The 14,167-nt window shown below is 43.9% G+C and overlaps 1 protein-coding gene across 1 annotated transcript; it reads right to left on the bottom strand.

The window, feature by feature from the left end:
* Positions 1-318: 318 nt before the first annotated feature.
* On the bottom strand, positions 319-963 carry LOC115628658 (cytochrome c oxidase subunit NDUFA4). Its single transcript, XM_030524826.1, has 3 exons — positions 808-963; positions 593-739; positions 319-486 (listed from the first exon to the last, which is right to left on the bottom strand). Exons 1-3 carry the CDS (start codon positions 847-849, stop codon positions 424-426), a joined length of 252 nt encoding a protein of 83 aa, XP_030380686.1. The 5' UTR covers positions 850-963; the 3' UTR covers positions 319-423.
* Between the last annotated feature and the right edge of the window lie 13,204 nt (positions 964-14,167).

Genomic DNA, 14,167 nt, shown 5'->3' with positions numbered 1-14,167 from the left:
AACGCGTGCATGTTTTGATATTAAATTAAAGGTAATTCAATGACGTTTGTGCAATGATCACCTAAAAAGAAATATAAATCATTGAAAGTTGCGCTATCGAAAATTATCTAACCGTACCAATTAATAGTGGTTAGGAGTAGTAGTATATCCTTTTACCCTATGATTACAGGGTATAAATAAAACAATTGAAGCATTATCGACCAATTGTAGTTGGAATTGCTCGCACCATAAAGGGAAACAGATGCCAGAATTTCAGATTCCTTACCTTTTGGATGTCCGTTGGGTACTTGACGAATGAATCGAAATATAAATAATTGCTTTCTATGTGATATTTTGAGATGAACGCTTTTTAATTCAAACTCATTACAACATACATATTTGTATTTTGAATCATGTACTTATTTATAAGAATAAGTTGTTGAATTATTCTTCGAAGTTAGGAGCCGCGCTCTTGGTCTTGGAGTAATCTCTCACGGGGGAGTAAAACTACAATAATAAATAATATTATTAGTTTGATATTCGAACATCCATATGCATTTTAATATGTACTTAATATAAAAATTCTTATAAAGTTAACGGAGTTTTTAAATACCTTGTATTGTTTATCTTTATATTCTTGCCAAGGCTCTGGGTTGGAGGTTCGATTCCAAGTTACATCAGGATTTCTGGTGGCAAGGCGAGTCATGTAATAAACAGCACCAATGGCACCTGCTCCAACGCAAACGTACAATGGGATCAACTACGTTTAGGTCGCATTCATAATAGATTATGTAATACCAAGAACAGCTCAAAATTTTGAACACTTACCGCAGGGTTCTTCTTTAGACTTTGTAAACCTAGACCTTGCATTTTGCTGTTTTAATAAAATAACAAGAATTTACAATTTTTGCAATTATTATTATTGAAAGACGGAATTAAAATATGTGGGCTTAATGCGAACACAGCAAATGAATTCTATAAAAGAGAAAAGAGTTGTAATGAATTAAAAATTCCGATGGCACTATCGATACTATCGATAGTTTTCAATTTTTCGTAAGTATCGATGGAATTACGGCCACAGCGTGGTGTTCCCTGAATACCGATCTAATATGTTTGCTCATATACATTACTAGCAGGTATTGCCCGTCTTAACCCGGCTCAATATAATGTTTCCAATTGTATTTATTTTGTGTGTGCATAACCTACCCATATGTTTTCGTAATTTTAAATTCACATTTGAGCCTTTTCGTGCCATATTGAGTCAATACGGTCACGCACAACCTCGGAATATGAAACACGGCACTCGTGTCAATGCCGTGCAGCGATGAGCCACGATCAAAAAGCACTGACAATTCTCATCTCAATTTGCTAGAGTAAAACTTTCGATAGTTGAAGCCACCGATACCATCAAAATATCGAAGTTTGAATGCAATAAGCAGAATATTTAAATAACAAAATCTAATTATTTATTGACATCAATAAGAACAAATCATATACATACATACATCTGCCCGCAATGCGAAGCAGAATATGCGTAGCTCCGTTATTCGGTTTCTGCTTTACTATCGCTTACGCAGTCGTTGCCTAGCGACGGTAACTGTAAACTTTTGGCGTTTTGCCTTTACAATTAACATTAAATGGTGACAACGAAAGAAGAAGAGCGAGCCAATGACTTGCAGTTGTTGTTGTTGTTTTGTATGTACATGCTCCATACATATACAGGCATACATACATATGCATGTACATATGTATGTATGCATGGGCACACATAGACACGAATTGTTGCTTGTTGTATGTATGTGTGAGTGTGTGTATGTGATGTCCCCAACTATTTGATATTTGATATATGGCAAGTAAAAAACATATTGCTATATTTTAATCGTTGAATGCCAATTTGTTGATATAGTTATGTTGATTACATTACCCAAATTTGAAATCGATCGGACAAAATTTATAACACAAACTATTCATTTGAAAAAGTGAATAAATATTAAAACCCCAATAATAAAATTAAATGCGATATATCGAAAATATCGATGTTGATATATCGTAATACATGTCGAATACAAATACATCGAAAAACATCGTTAGAGAGTTATTGATTATAATACTGTACTCGATTGTTCACTGTACACATACATACATACATACACACAAATGTATTTGTATGTGTACTGTAACTGTAAACTTTTGGCATTTTGCGTAAGGCGGCCAACTTTTTCAAAAGCCAAAGCGGGACAATTTAAGGTGGTGTTTTTTTCGATGTGTCATATGTACAGTTACATATGTATGTAGTGCGCATTTACACCATGATAGGATACTTGAGCCCAAATTTCAGTTTCCTAGCTTTTACCGTTTGGGCTGTGGGGTGTTGATTGTGTTTCAATTTTTCCACGGAAAACCCCCCCCTTTTTCATGCCCCAGGAAAAATGGTGAAAAACCACGTATACAGTTTTTCTTGTATTCTTTTTGAGAGTATACAAACTAAGTTTGAAGTTAATTGGATGAAAATTGTAGATTTTTCATACAAACGTTGGAGCTCGTTTTCCCCCCTTTGGAGCTCGAATTTTCTGAAACCTCTTCTTAGTGATCACTTTCACTATAAGAGGGATCTTGTGTCCAAATTTCAGCTTCCTAGCTCTTACCGTTTGGGCTGTGCGTTGATTGCCAATTAAATTATTATAAATTATTATAAATTATAAAATTTAATTGCGAATTAAAAAAGAAAAAACAATATTTCTTGAATTATAAAAATATGTGCATACATACATACATATAAAGATATATGTATTTTTATTTTTTTAATTACACCAGTTTTAAAAATTTTACAAGATTTTGAAACCCTTAAATGTACATATTTTCATATAAAATATCGGTCAATTTGTCAACTGACATTTTTAGAAGAACATAAATTAAATTAAATGAAATATTTTTAAATTAATTTGATTTGAATGCCTACTGACATTTTTACCAAATATTTTTAAATTAATATGCAAGCCAATCAAACAAAAATAGTCGATCAACATAATTGCTTGTGCATAAATACAAGTTGAGGTAGGTCATGACAATGTCAAGGCTACTGTCTGCATATGAACACTACATTTGCACACATACACACATATGTATGTATGTGTGCTTTTATAGGCAACAGTGTATGAAATTCTCATGCCCATGTAGCAGGTGAAATCTGAAAACGAAAAGCGAAGCTACTGCTCGCAATGCAGCAAAAGAACAAATACATATAAATGTATACATGTACATATATATGTGCACGCACACATTCAAAGAGCATAAGCGGCACAGATCGACCGTCGCTGTTGACTGCCTCTCTGTGAATGAAATGAAATTCGCTCACAGGGAGCACGAATGCGACAGCTCCCAGTCGGGTTAGCCGAAGTGCGACAGCTCCCATTCGAATACCCGAACAGCTATGGGAGCTGTCGCTCACAATTTTGATGGGACGTTTTCGTTGTATGAAATGAAGCATCTATATGTTGTATGGTTAGTGGTAGTAACCAGGTATTTATTTAAATTATATTTATTGAACAATGAGCTGAATGATTGATATGCTCATGTGGTCGTGAAGGCGGCATTGCTGGTGATAACGTTGGCTGCGATGCATCCAGGTCTGGTGCTGGACAAGAAGGCGTAACTTCGTCGTTTGGGGGATCGAGGTTAGAGAGGAATGCAGGCTTGAGTAGGTCGACCGAAATTGCTTTTTTTACACCGTTTATGTTAATGACGAAGACCTGGTCATCGATGCGACGGACAATGTTGTATGGTTGCTCGAGAGGCTTTTTCACTGACGCCACCAGTTTCAAAACGTGGGTACATGTTTTCAATTCTTTTGAGCAGCGGGAATTATTACATTTTTCTGCACGAAAAAGTGATTGGGAAGGCGAAGTGCCGTGCCGAAGAGCATTTCCGCAGGGGAAGATTGCAGGGCAGCTTTTAAGGCTGTACGTAGTCCCAGCAAAACTGTAGGAACCAGCTCTTCTGGCCAAGCAATTTGTGAATTACATATTAACGCTGCCTTGATGCGATGCCATCTCTCAACCATGCCGTTGGATTGTAGATGGTAAGTTGTAATTCGAATCCGCTCAGCTCCTATGAATTTTAATAACTAATCGAACAAGGCTGACTCATACTGTATACCCTGGTCTGTTGTTATGGTGAGAGGGGTGCCGAAAAGGGAAATCCATGGCGTGTATAAAGCTGATACCACAGTCTCCACTGACATATTTGGTAGGGGAAATTTTTAAAAGCTTTGTTTGCCTCAGTTGTCCAGGCTATTTCACGCTTGTTGTTCTTCATTGCGCCTTTAAGATACTCAGTAAGCGGAGTTTGCATTTCGGCTGCATGGGGAATGAGCCGTCGATAGTAGTTGATCATTCCGAGAAACCTTCGCAACTCCATAATTGATTTGGGCTTCGGAAAGTCGCTGATTACCTGGGTGCGCTCGGCTGGTGGCTTAAAACCTTGAGAAGTAACTGTGAAGCCCAGGAAATTAACCTCACTTTTACCAAATTGGCATTTCTGTGGCAACACTTAGCAACACTTAGACGGTTTTTGCGTAGTATTTCAAACGTTGTTGAAAGATGTTGCAGATGCTCCTCGTGGGAACTGGAGTAGACGATTATGTCGTCAATGTAACAGCCGACAAAAGAGAGTCCGCGGAATAAGTTGTCCAAGTGACCTTGGATGTTTTGAGCTGCATTTCGCAGGCCTGGCGGCATGCCAATGGCTTGTCGAAAGCTGGGGGGACGTGAGTCTCGATGTAATGCGCTTCGTCATTATTGACGTGTGTTGCAGGAGACGTGCTTGGTCGAGTGATTTCGAAGTAACGGGTAACTAGGTCCACATACGGCTGGGCTGTGCTGCAGTAGTTCTGCGCGTTGATTGTGGAAATGTTGTAGAGTTTAACTTCAGTTAACTTTCCTTTTGTTGACCGTGAAGTGGTGGGATCGATGAGGGGTTCGCCTTTGAGATCGATTAATAAGCCGTTATGCATGAGCACCATTTATCGCCGATTGCACGATGGCGATTATAATGGACCAGTTGAACTTTCGTTGTAGGTTGAAATCAGACACGTATGAGATCACTACAACCATGTTCGCCTACAAGCATTGTTATTTGACATAGCAGTTGCGATGGTTTTTTATCTCCCAGCTCGAGCTCTGATGTTGCCCGGTGCAGTTGGCGATCAGGGGATTCAGTGAATCGTTTGATAATGGCTGCCTTAAATGGTCGTATTTATTGGCCGAGAAAGGCTGCGTTACTACATCAGTAAGTTTAGGCATAATATCTGCGCCTAGTGCGCTTAGCAAGTGAAAATACCGTGTATTATCGGCAGTAATGTCGTTGCACTAGAAGTGCGCTTCAATTTGCAAAAACCAAAACTGCGCATGATGCTTACAAAATGGCGGCAATTTGCAGACGCTGACTGTCTCAACTACCGGCGTGCCGTTGCTGTTGTTGTAATTTTGCACCAGCGTCTGTTTTCAACGATGCGGTGCTGCCAGACCGGGTTGTGTCCGCTGGGAGCGAGTCGCACAAGTTGTAATGCATCGTTTAATTTTAGTATCGTCAATTTTAAGCCCGATATTATCCAATTGTTTTACAAAATCGATAAATAGTCAACTCAAAATTAAGAAATACTGTATAATCAGGGTGCCACAGAAATGTCTTCCGACCAAGATTCGCCTCAAAACCAATTCTCAGTGCCACAGAAATCGCTTTCGGGATGTTTCAAATCTTGCTTGTTTTAATTAAAAACACTACCAAAGACATTTTTCCAAATAAAAATAATCATTGGAATATAAAACTTATACTGTTTATACTCTGTAAATGAAATGTACAGAAGTATATTAGGTTTGCGGGAGCTGAAAAATGTAACATGCAGAACGAGGCGTGGCAGACCCCACAAAGTATATATATTCTTGATCAGCATGACGAGACGAGCCGATCTAGCCCTGTCTGTCTGTCTGTCCGTCCTTATGAACACCTGGATCTCAGAGACTATAAGAGATAGAGACACCAAATTTTCAACAAAGATGCCTTATGTGTGTATTCTATACGTTTGTTTTATTTTTTTGATTTTCCCCCCATATCTCGGAGACTATAAGACCTAGGAACACCAAATTTTAGTCCAAGATGCCTTGTGTGAATACGCAGAAAATGTATATTTTGGAATTTCCCTCCCTCCCCAAAGCAAATGCGATTTTCTCTAACTCCCGTTATTCTTGGAATTTCGAACTAAAATTAATTAAACTAAAATGCAAATACCCCCAGTTAGTAATTATGTGTCCGTATGCCAAGTTTCACTATGATAGACCGATTTACCAAGAAGTTATAGCCATAAATATATTTGCTCAAGCGCTGCTCAAGCGCTGCCCGCGGCTGTTGTTGATGTTGCTGTTTGGTTGACTGCGAAAATGCTTACACAGACACGAATAGATGCGCATAGGCATACATACACTCACAAAGACGCAATTGCTATGTAAATGTGCAATTATAAACCCTTTACGTGAGTTCGAATACCGAGAGAGGTAAAATCGATCAAATTTTTGTTTTTATTTTCTTAATTTTTTTTATTTTCTATAATTATTGTAAACATATGTACAGAGTATTTAAAAGTCGGGACACTCGACTTTAGCTTTTTTACTTGTTTTGAACAATTTTTATCCTACAATATGATATTCAATGAGATATGTATTTGTGAATTATTGATTTTTAATACGATATCTCGGAAAATGTTTATTCATGATGAGACTCTAATCTCTTCTCGTGGTTTATTGTTCCTTCGTTTGTTTTGGGTTCGCGCTTTAAATTTTTGAATAGATTTGGATTGCCTCCATTTATATCGGTGTCATCGCGCTTGCAGATCAACATACAGCTGTATGTATATAAAGGGCATGCTTTGTGTTGCCGCCAAAATCATATTTTCAAATTGAAAACAATAAAAAATCTTTTAACACTATTGTGTTGTGCCAATGTAGACAAATCGTAATATCGATATATTGTCACTCCAAGCTTATTGTATCTCGAATCCTCACTAGCAAGCTAACAGATGTTAGTTGTACACAAGCGGAGTAGACACATCTAAAGTTTTTTAAGCTTCCTTCCTCAGTAAGCTTCCTCAAACTTTTCACCGTTTAATTGGATTGTATTCTCGGAACTGTGATTTGTTTGCAACGACGCCAAATACGGTGATCGTCTTCACACTTGTGTATAATAAAGGTGAAGATAACTGCAAAGGAGACAACTTAATATTCGCTAATACGCCAAATACAAAGACCGAGTAACAAACAAGTGCCAATATACATAAATAAGTGAATAACCAATACTCACTCGGGTCGCACATACATACAAAAGTGCAACGAGTGACGAGTCATATCACGTAAATACTTTAAAGTGGCGACATCCTGATGCTTCAATTTGCAAAAACCAAAACTGCGCATGATGCTTACAAAATGGCGGCAATTTGCAGACGCTGACTGTCTCAACTACCGGCGTGCCGTTGCTGTTGTTGTAATTTTGCACCAGCGTCTGTTTTCAACGATGCGGTGCTGCCAGACCGGGTTGTGTCCGCTGGGAGCGAGTCGCACAAGTTGTAATGCATCGTTTAATTTTAGTATCGTCAATTTTAAGCCCGATATTATCCAATTGTTTTACAAAATCGATAAATAGTCACCTCAAAATTAAGAAATACTGTATAATCAGGGTGCCACAGAAATGTCTTCCGACCAAGATTCGCCTCAAAACCAATTCTCAGTGCCACAGAAATCGCTTTCGGGATGTTTCAAATCTTGCTTGTTTTAATTAAAAACACTACCAAAGACATTTTTCCAAATAAAAATAATCATTGGAATATAAAACTTATACTGTTTATACTCTGTAAATGAAATGTACAGAAGTATATTAGGTTTGCGGGAGCTGAAAAATGTAACATGCAGAACGAGGCGTGGCAGACCCCACAAAGTATATATATTCTTGATCAGCATGACGAGACGAGTAGATCTAGCCCTGTCTGTCTGTCTGTCCGTCCTTATGAACACCTGGATCTCAGAGACTATAAGAGATAGAGACACCAAATTTTCAACAAAGATGCCTTATGTGTGTATTCTATACGTTTGTTTTATTTTTTTGATTTTCCCCCCATATCTCGGAGACTATAAGACCTAGGAACACCAAATTTTAGTCCAAGATGCCTTGTGTGAATACGCAGAAAATGTATATGTTGGAATTTCCCTCCCTCCCCCCTCTCCAAAGCAAATGCGATTTTCTCTAACTCCCGTTATTCTTGGAATTTCGAACTAAAATATATACAGATGTTAGTTGTACACAAGCGGAGTAGACACATCTAAAGTTTTTTAAGCTTCCTTCCTCAGTAAGCTTCCTCAAACTTTTCACCGTTTAATTGGATTGTATTCTCGGAACTGTGATTTGTTTGCAACGACGCCAAATACGGTGATCGTCTTCACACTTGTGTATAATAAAGGTGAAGATAACTGCAAAGGAGACAACTTAATATTCGCTAATACGCCAAATACAAAGACCGAGTAACAAACAAGTGCCAATATACATAAATAAGTGAATAACCAATACTCACTCGGGTCGCACATACATACAAAAGTGCAACGAGTGACGAGTCATATCACGTAAATACTTTAAAGTGGCGACATCCTGATGCGTCGTGTGTATATGATCGGAATGTAACGTTTCTTTTGGCGTCTGCATATACACATACAAGCGCATAGCTACAAGCATATTCTATATCGGTTTCCTAAAGGGAAAACGCTATGAACAGTAATACGTGTAAATTGTACAAGACAGAAAGAAACGAAAACGTTACAAATTGGGTCCAGTGTGACGTATGCAACTGTTGGTCTCATTTTGAATGCGCTGGAGTCGATGAAAGCGTAAATCAGTGTTCTTGGAATTGTACTGAGTGTCAAACAAATAGTTTGCGGGAACAAAAATGCTTACAAGGTAGAGCACGCGATTTGGTCAGAGATAAACTTCTTCTGCCAAATATGGTTCGTGATGTTTCTTTGGTAGGCCAGAACATATACTGGAAAGATTGATTGAAAAGGTGAGAAAATTACCACAACCCAAAGATTAATTAGAATCTTTAATAGAGTTCGCGCTAGCCGTATGGAACGTATGTTCTACGATCAAAACCCGCAAGCTTGAGGCGCGTCTCCATAACCCGATACTGGTGAGAGAGCTCGTCGATAAATTATCGAACCAGCATAAGCTTTCTTGGGCCAAGCACCCTCAATTATCAATCATTTAGTGACTGGTTATATCGCATAGCAGAAGCAGCTTCAACTGTGGTTTCACCTATGGCACACAAGACAAGCGCTGTCAATACGCACAACAGCTATGTCACAGAAAAGGTTTACATCATACCACAATTCGATAATGCATCGTCAGACAATCATGCGGTACTTCAATGCGAAAAATTTTTGAGTACGTCTGTGGAGCAAAGGTGGCAGGTTGTAAAAAATGGCAACGCCTGCTATAGATGCCCTGAGAATCACCGCAAGTGCTGTTTCTCGCGATTGTTGTACCAAGAAACACCGTCCTTTGCTGCACCCGGGAAGTGCAAATAAAGCCACAAAAAAATCGGAGAAAAAAGAAATTGTCAGCACTCACCGGCTCCTCAGTGCCCCTAATGGACGAGGCGATATTCAGCAAACTCGACATTAAGGGAACGCCGTGCTCAATGTTCCTACAATGGACCAGATACACAACGAGTTGAGAGTACATCCGTGCGGGCTTCATCACGAAGTCAAAGAAAGTTTCAATTTTGACAATACCTTCCCTCGAAATTTACAATCAAAGGACGACAAATAAACAATTAAAATTCTGGACCACACATGCCAAAAGAAGAATGGACAATATGAAGTTGGACTCTTGTGTCGTAATGAAACTGAAGAGCTACCAGAAAGTTATTCAAATGCGCTAAAGCGGCTTAACTGCTTGAAAAGAGGATTAGCAACGAGCCCGAACTCTACACAAAAATAAATACCCAAGTTACAAATCTTCTGGAAAAAGGTTATGCAATTCGATTAAAGGATGCAGCAGCCGATGGGAAGAATAAACACGTTTGGTACTTGCCTATATTCATCCCTCTAAATCCAAATAAGCCAAAAAAAAAAAAAACTCGTCGGGGTTGCGGCGGCCAAGTCACGCGGTGGATCGTCTAAATGATTTCTTGCTTAGTGGACCAGATTGCTTAAAACCATTAACGTTGCTCTGGCCCGGGTATACTCGTCGGCCAGAGTCGCTGCAAAATTATTGGTTTGGTCCCCCAGAAATAAAGCGAGCCGCAGTTACCACTCAAATATGATGATTTTCCTTTTATTTCTTAAATCTCAAATAGGAGGGTGCGCTTCAAAGCACGTTCGTTTCCCTCTCCAACCGAACTAACTCCAAAACTCTCTTTCACTTACAACTACTTACACCTACTTAAAACTACTCATCGGCATCGTGACGACGCGTTGCGTAGCTGGCAGCTGTGCGTCGTTACACCTCCCCCTTTCCCCAAAGGGTCGAACGGCCCGATCGATGGTGTTTTTTTTTTTCCAAATTTTGTTAGCGTCGCGCCATAATCGAAAGGCAGATGTGTAGCAGCTGGGTGGCAGCGCTGCCACCCCTCGCGTTTGACCACCTGTCGACGCCACCTGTATCTTCACAGTCAGCTGCTCGCGCTGTCATTCTGTCGCATCGTTGTCTTCGCTCTCCATTTCCGCCACGTGTTTGAATTTCAAATTCTGGGGTGCGGAATCTGTTGGTGATTGCTGGGCAACGAGCTGCATCTCGCAAAAGTACTGACTATACTTTCCAGCCTGCGTGGCCTGCCGCTGATGGACTACCAACGGCTAATTATGTGCCAGCGGCAAGCACAGTGTACATCTTATACTGCGTCGACTGCAACCAGTGCACCGGGCCTCCCATCGGTGCCGTTGAGGTATCATTTGTGCAATATGTGGCTGAAAAGTAATAAAATTCGATTATGTCTGCAGGATTACGTGGACGTTATTCTTTAGCTAGGAGCGCCTGCTTTGGTTGCCCCGACGCTTGCCCGCTGGCCTGGCTGTGTTGGCGTCGCCGCCATGGCTGCCGCTGCCTCCGCTGTTGTCGTCACCTGTTGCCGCGGCTGCCGGCGTCGCCACTACTGCCTTCATCAACGTAGCCGCAGCCGCTGCTGCATTGGTGCCGCTGCTGTTGACGTCGCTACCGCTGCCGTTGCTGCGGCCGCTACTATCGTGTCGCTGCCGCTTACGCTGTTGCGGCTGTTGTCGTGGCTGTTGTGATGGCTGCTGTTGAGAGATTGTTAGTGGCATGGTCCCCATACCAGCGCAACTGCCGCTGTCGCTGCACTCGTCGGCGACGCTGACGTCTGCATTCAGCGCCTTCAGATCTCGCACATGTGCTGTTCTACCTCTGCCGCCCGCTTCTGGTCGTAAGCGCACTATGACTGGGGATATAAATGCACGCATTGTGAATGGCCCATCGAAGCGAGGCGCCAGTTTGGCCGCAAACTGCTCTGCGGCGTTGGACAGGTGATGCTGTCGCACGAGAACCTCGTCGCCTAGTTGGGGTCGCCACTCGCGCCTCCGCAGATTATACTGACGCGCCTGATCCTCACTGGCCACCACTTGGTTTCTTTTCGCTATTCGAGCAATGAGCTGTACCAGTGTCGCGTGTGTTTGTGGGCTACCTGGTACTGCCTCAGGGGCGTCTGGATCCCTGCCGTACAGTGTGCGTGGGTGCCTTGGTTCTCTCCCAAATAAGATGAAAGCCGGTGAGTAGCCCGTTGCGTCTGAAAGTGCTGTATTAATAGCCAATTGTGCTTCCGGCAGTTGTTCGTCCCACGTGTTGTGCTGCCCGTCCGCCAGCTGAGCAATCAATGTTTTGACCGTTCTATTGGTCCGCTCCGTGGGATTCTCCTGAGGTGTATATGGTGCCGTCAGTTGTTGCTGTATGACTGCCTCAGCGAGGAACTGTTTCAGCGCGCGACTTGTAAACTGGGCTCCATTGTCTGTGATGAGTTTTCGCGGCGTCCCAAACCGCGCCAGGATCCGCTCTCGTAGGGCCAGCTTCACTGCCGCCGCTGTTGCCTTGCGGATGGGGACCAGTTCTGCCCACTTGCTGAACTTATAAACCAGGACCAGTAGATACGCGTTGCCCCGTTTGGACCGCGGCAGCGGCCCTACGAAATCGGCGCATACGACGTCCCACGCTGCCTCCGCTGGTTTGAATTGCATCTTGCCTGCTGTCAGCTGTTGCTGGGCTTTATAGCGTTGGCACAACAGGCACTGGTGCACATACTTCGCGACGTCGCGATACAGACCAGGCCAGTGGTATTGGTCTGCGACGCGCGCACATGTTCGGCGTACTCCCATATGGCCCGCCGTTGCGTCATCGTGGCATTCTCTTAACACCTCCTGTCGTAAAGGCGCGGCCACGCATGGCCTCCATGGTGACACCTCATCTTCTCCCAGCACGTTGGCGATGCGGCGGTACAGCCTGTCGTTCTGTATGGCGTAATCTGGGTATTTGCCGGGGCTCTCCAACACCGCTGCCGTCAGCCGCTGTAGCCATTTACAAGTTGGCGCTGTCTCTGGCTCCACGTGTGCGCGGCCGGCCACCTCGCGCGGCTGCCGTGACAGCGCGTCGGGCACCAATGCCGCACATCGTAGTCTGCGGCGCGCTTGACGCCTTCTCCGCCGTCGTCTCTCCCGCACATCTCGCATCTCCAGCTTATGGCTGCCGGCGGTGAGCTTACCATAGGTCTTGCTGATGAAATCTAGCCCTAATGAGAGCTCGTCCTCGCAGCCCGGCAGTGTCAACAGTGGTACCGAGATGCATTTGTCGTCCACTGTTATCGCCGTCATCGTCTCCTCGCAAACAGTTTGTCGCGAGCCGTTGGCCATCGACATTGACACCTCTACACTCCGTACGTTCTCCCCACCTGGCTCTGCTGCGAGTGGCTCCCGTATCCACCACTACGTCGAGGGCAAGACCACCGCAATCCACCCTCAACACCATCACTCGCGAGCGTTCTACCACTAGTTTTCCTGCGTGGGCTCGCCTATTGGGCTCGTTGGGCATTCGTTGTCGTGCCCCGCCATACCACAGCGTTTGCAAGACCGCCCCTGGTGTGCCGACGAGCTCTGCATCTCGGGCCCGGTTGCTGTTGTTCGCGCGGGTGCAGTCTGTAAAGGGACAAAGTCTCGCCTGTTTAACTCACCACCAGCCATGGGCTGCGTATCCGTTGGCTCCGGACGTCGGATCGGAAACCCCCGTGGGCCCATGAACGCTGGCTGGGATGGCCCTGCCCCAATGGTACAGGCCGGAACCAGGCCCAACTCCTCCAGCTCTGCTGCTTGCCGTTTGAATTCTGCCACAGTATGGACATCCTGATGCCGTATCCTGATGTTGATCGCTGGTCGGCTGTTGCGGTAGATGAGCCTCAGCTGCTCCTCTCCGGGCATGTCTGCATGGAGCATCAATTCCAGCATCGCTTGGACGTATGTCGCAGTGGACTCCGACTCGCCCTGAAAGCGTCGTTGCGCATTCTGTCGCCACCGCTCAATGTGAGGAGCGGCCGGGTACGCTTCTAGCAGTTCCGCGCGGAACTCTGCCCACGACTGGGTCGGGTTTCGCCTTGTGCGGTCCCACGTCAGTGCCGCGCCCTCCAGAATGTTTGGTAACATCGGCACCAAATTATCTACCGGCTCCCCACTCACTTCCGCTTTTTCTTCTAGCCTGCGCAAGAATGCCCGTGGGTCCCCGCTGCCGTCGAAATGTACTCCCCACTGTGCCACCTCCGTGCTCAGGGCTCTCCGCTCCGATCGTGACATTGTCGAGTGGGCCGAACCAGCCGTTACCACCGTCGTGGCCACGATCTGGTTCGTGGTCACGCATGGCGCCGCTGGCGCTTCTGTCGTATAGGTGGTGGTGGCTGTCACGGTCACTGGTGCAGCCCCAGCTGGTGCTGTTGCCGCTAATGGCCCCGTTGAAGGTGTCTTGGGTCGGTATTCTTGGCGATGCCGCAGCTTCCGTAGGCGGCAGGTGCATGCCGGGCGAACCTTCCTCTCGCTTGGGGACTTCCAGTTGTGCCTTCGGCGGTACAGGATGTTAAAGTCACGAATGTGTTAATTCATAAAAATAT

The sequence above is a fragment of the Scaptodrosophila lebanonensis genome, unplaced genomic scaffold, assembly GCF_003285725.1.
Source record: "Scaptodrosophila lebanonensis strain 11010-0011.00,11010-0021.00 unplaced genomic scaffold, SlebRS2 tig00000122-arrow-arrow-pilon, whole genome shotgun sequence".
NCBI classification, from domain to species: domain Eukaryota; kingdom Metazoa; phylum Arthropoda; class Insecta; order Diptera; family Drosophilidae; genus Scaptodrosophila; species Scaptodrosophila lebanonensis.
The sequence above is the reverse complement of the archived record's forward strand: the minus strand, read 5'-3'. Positions and strand labels throughout refer to the sequence as shown.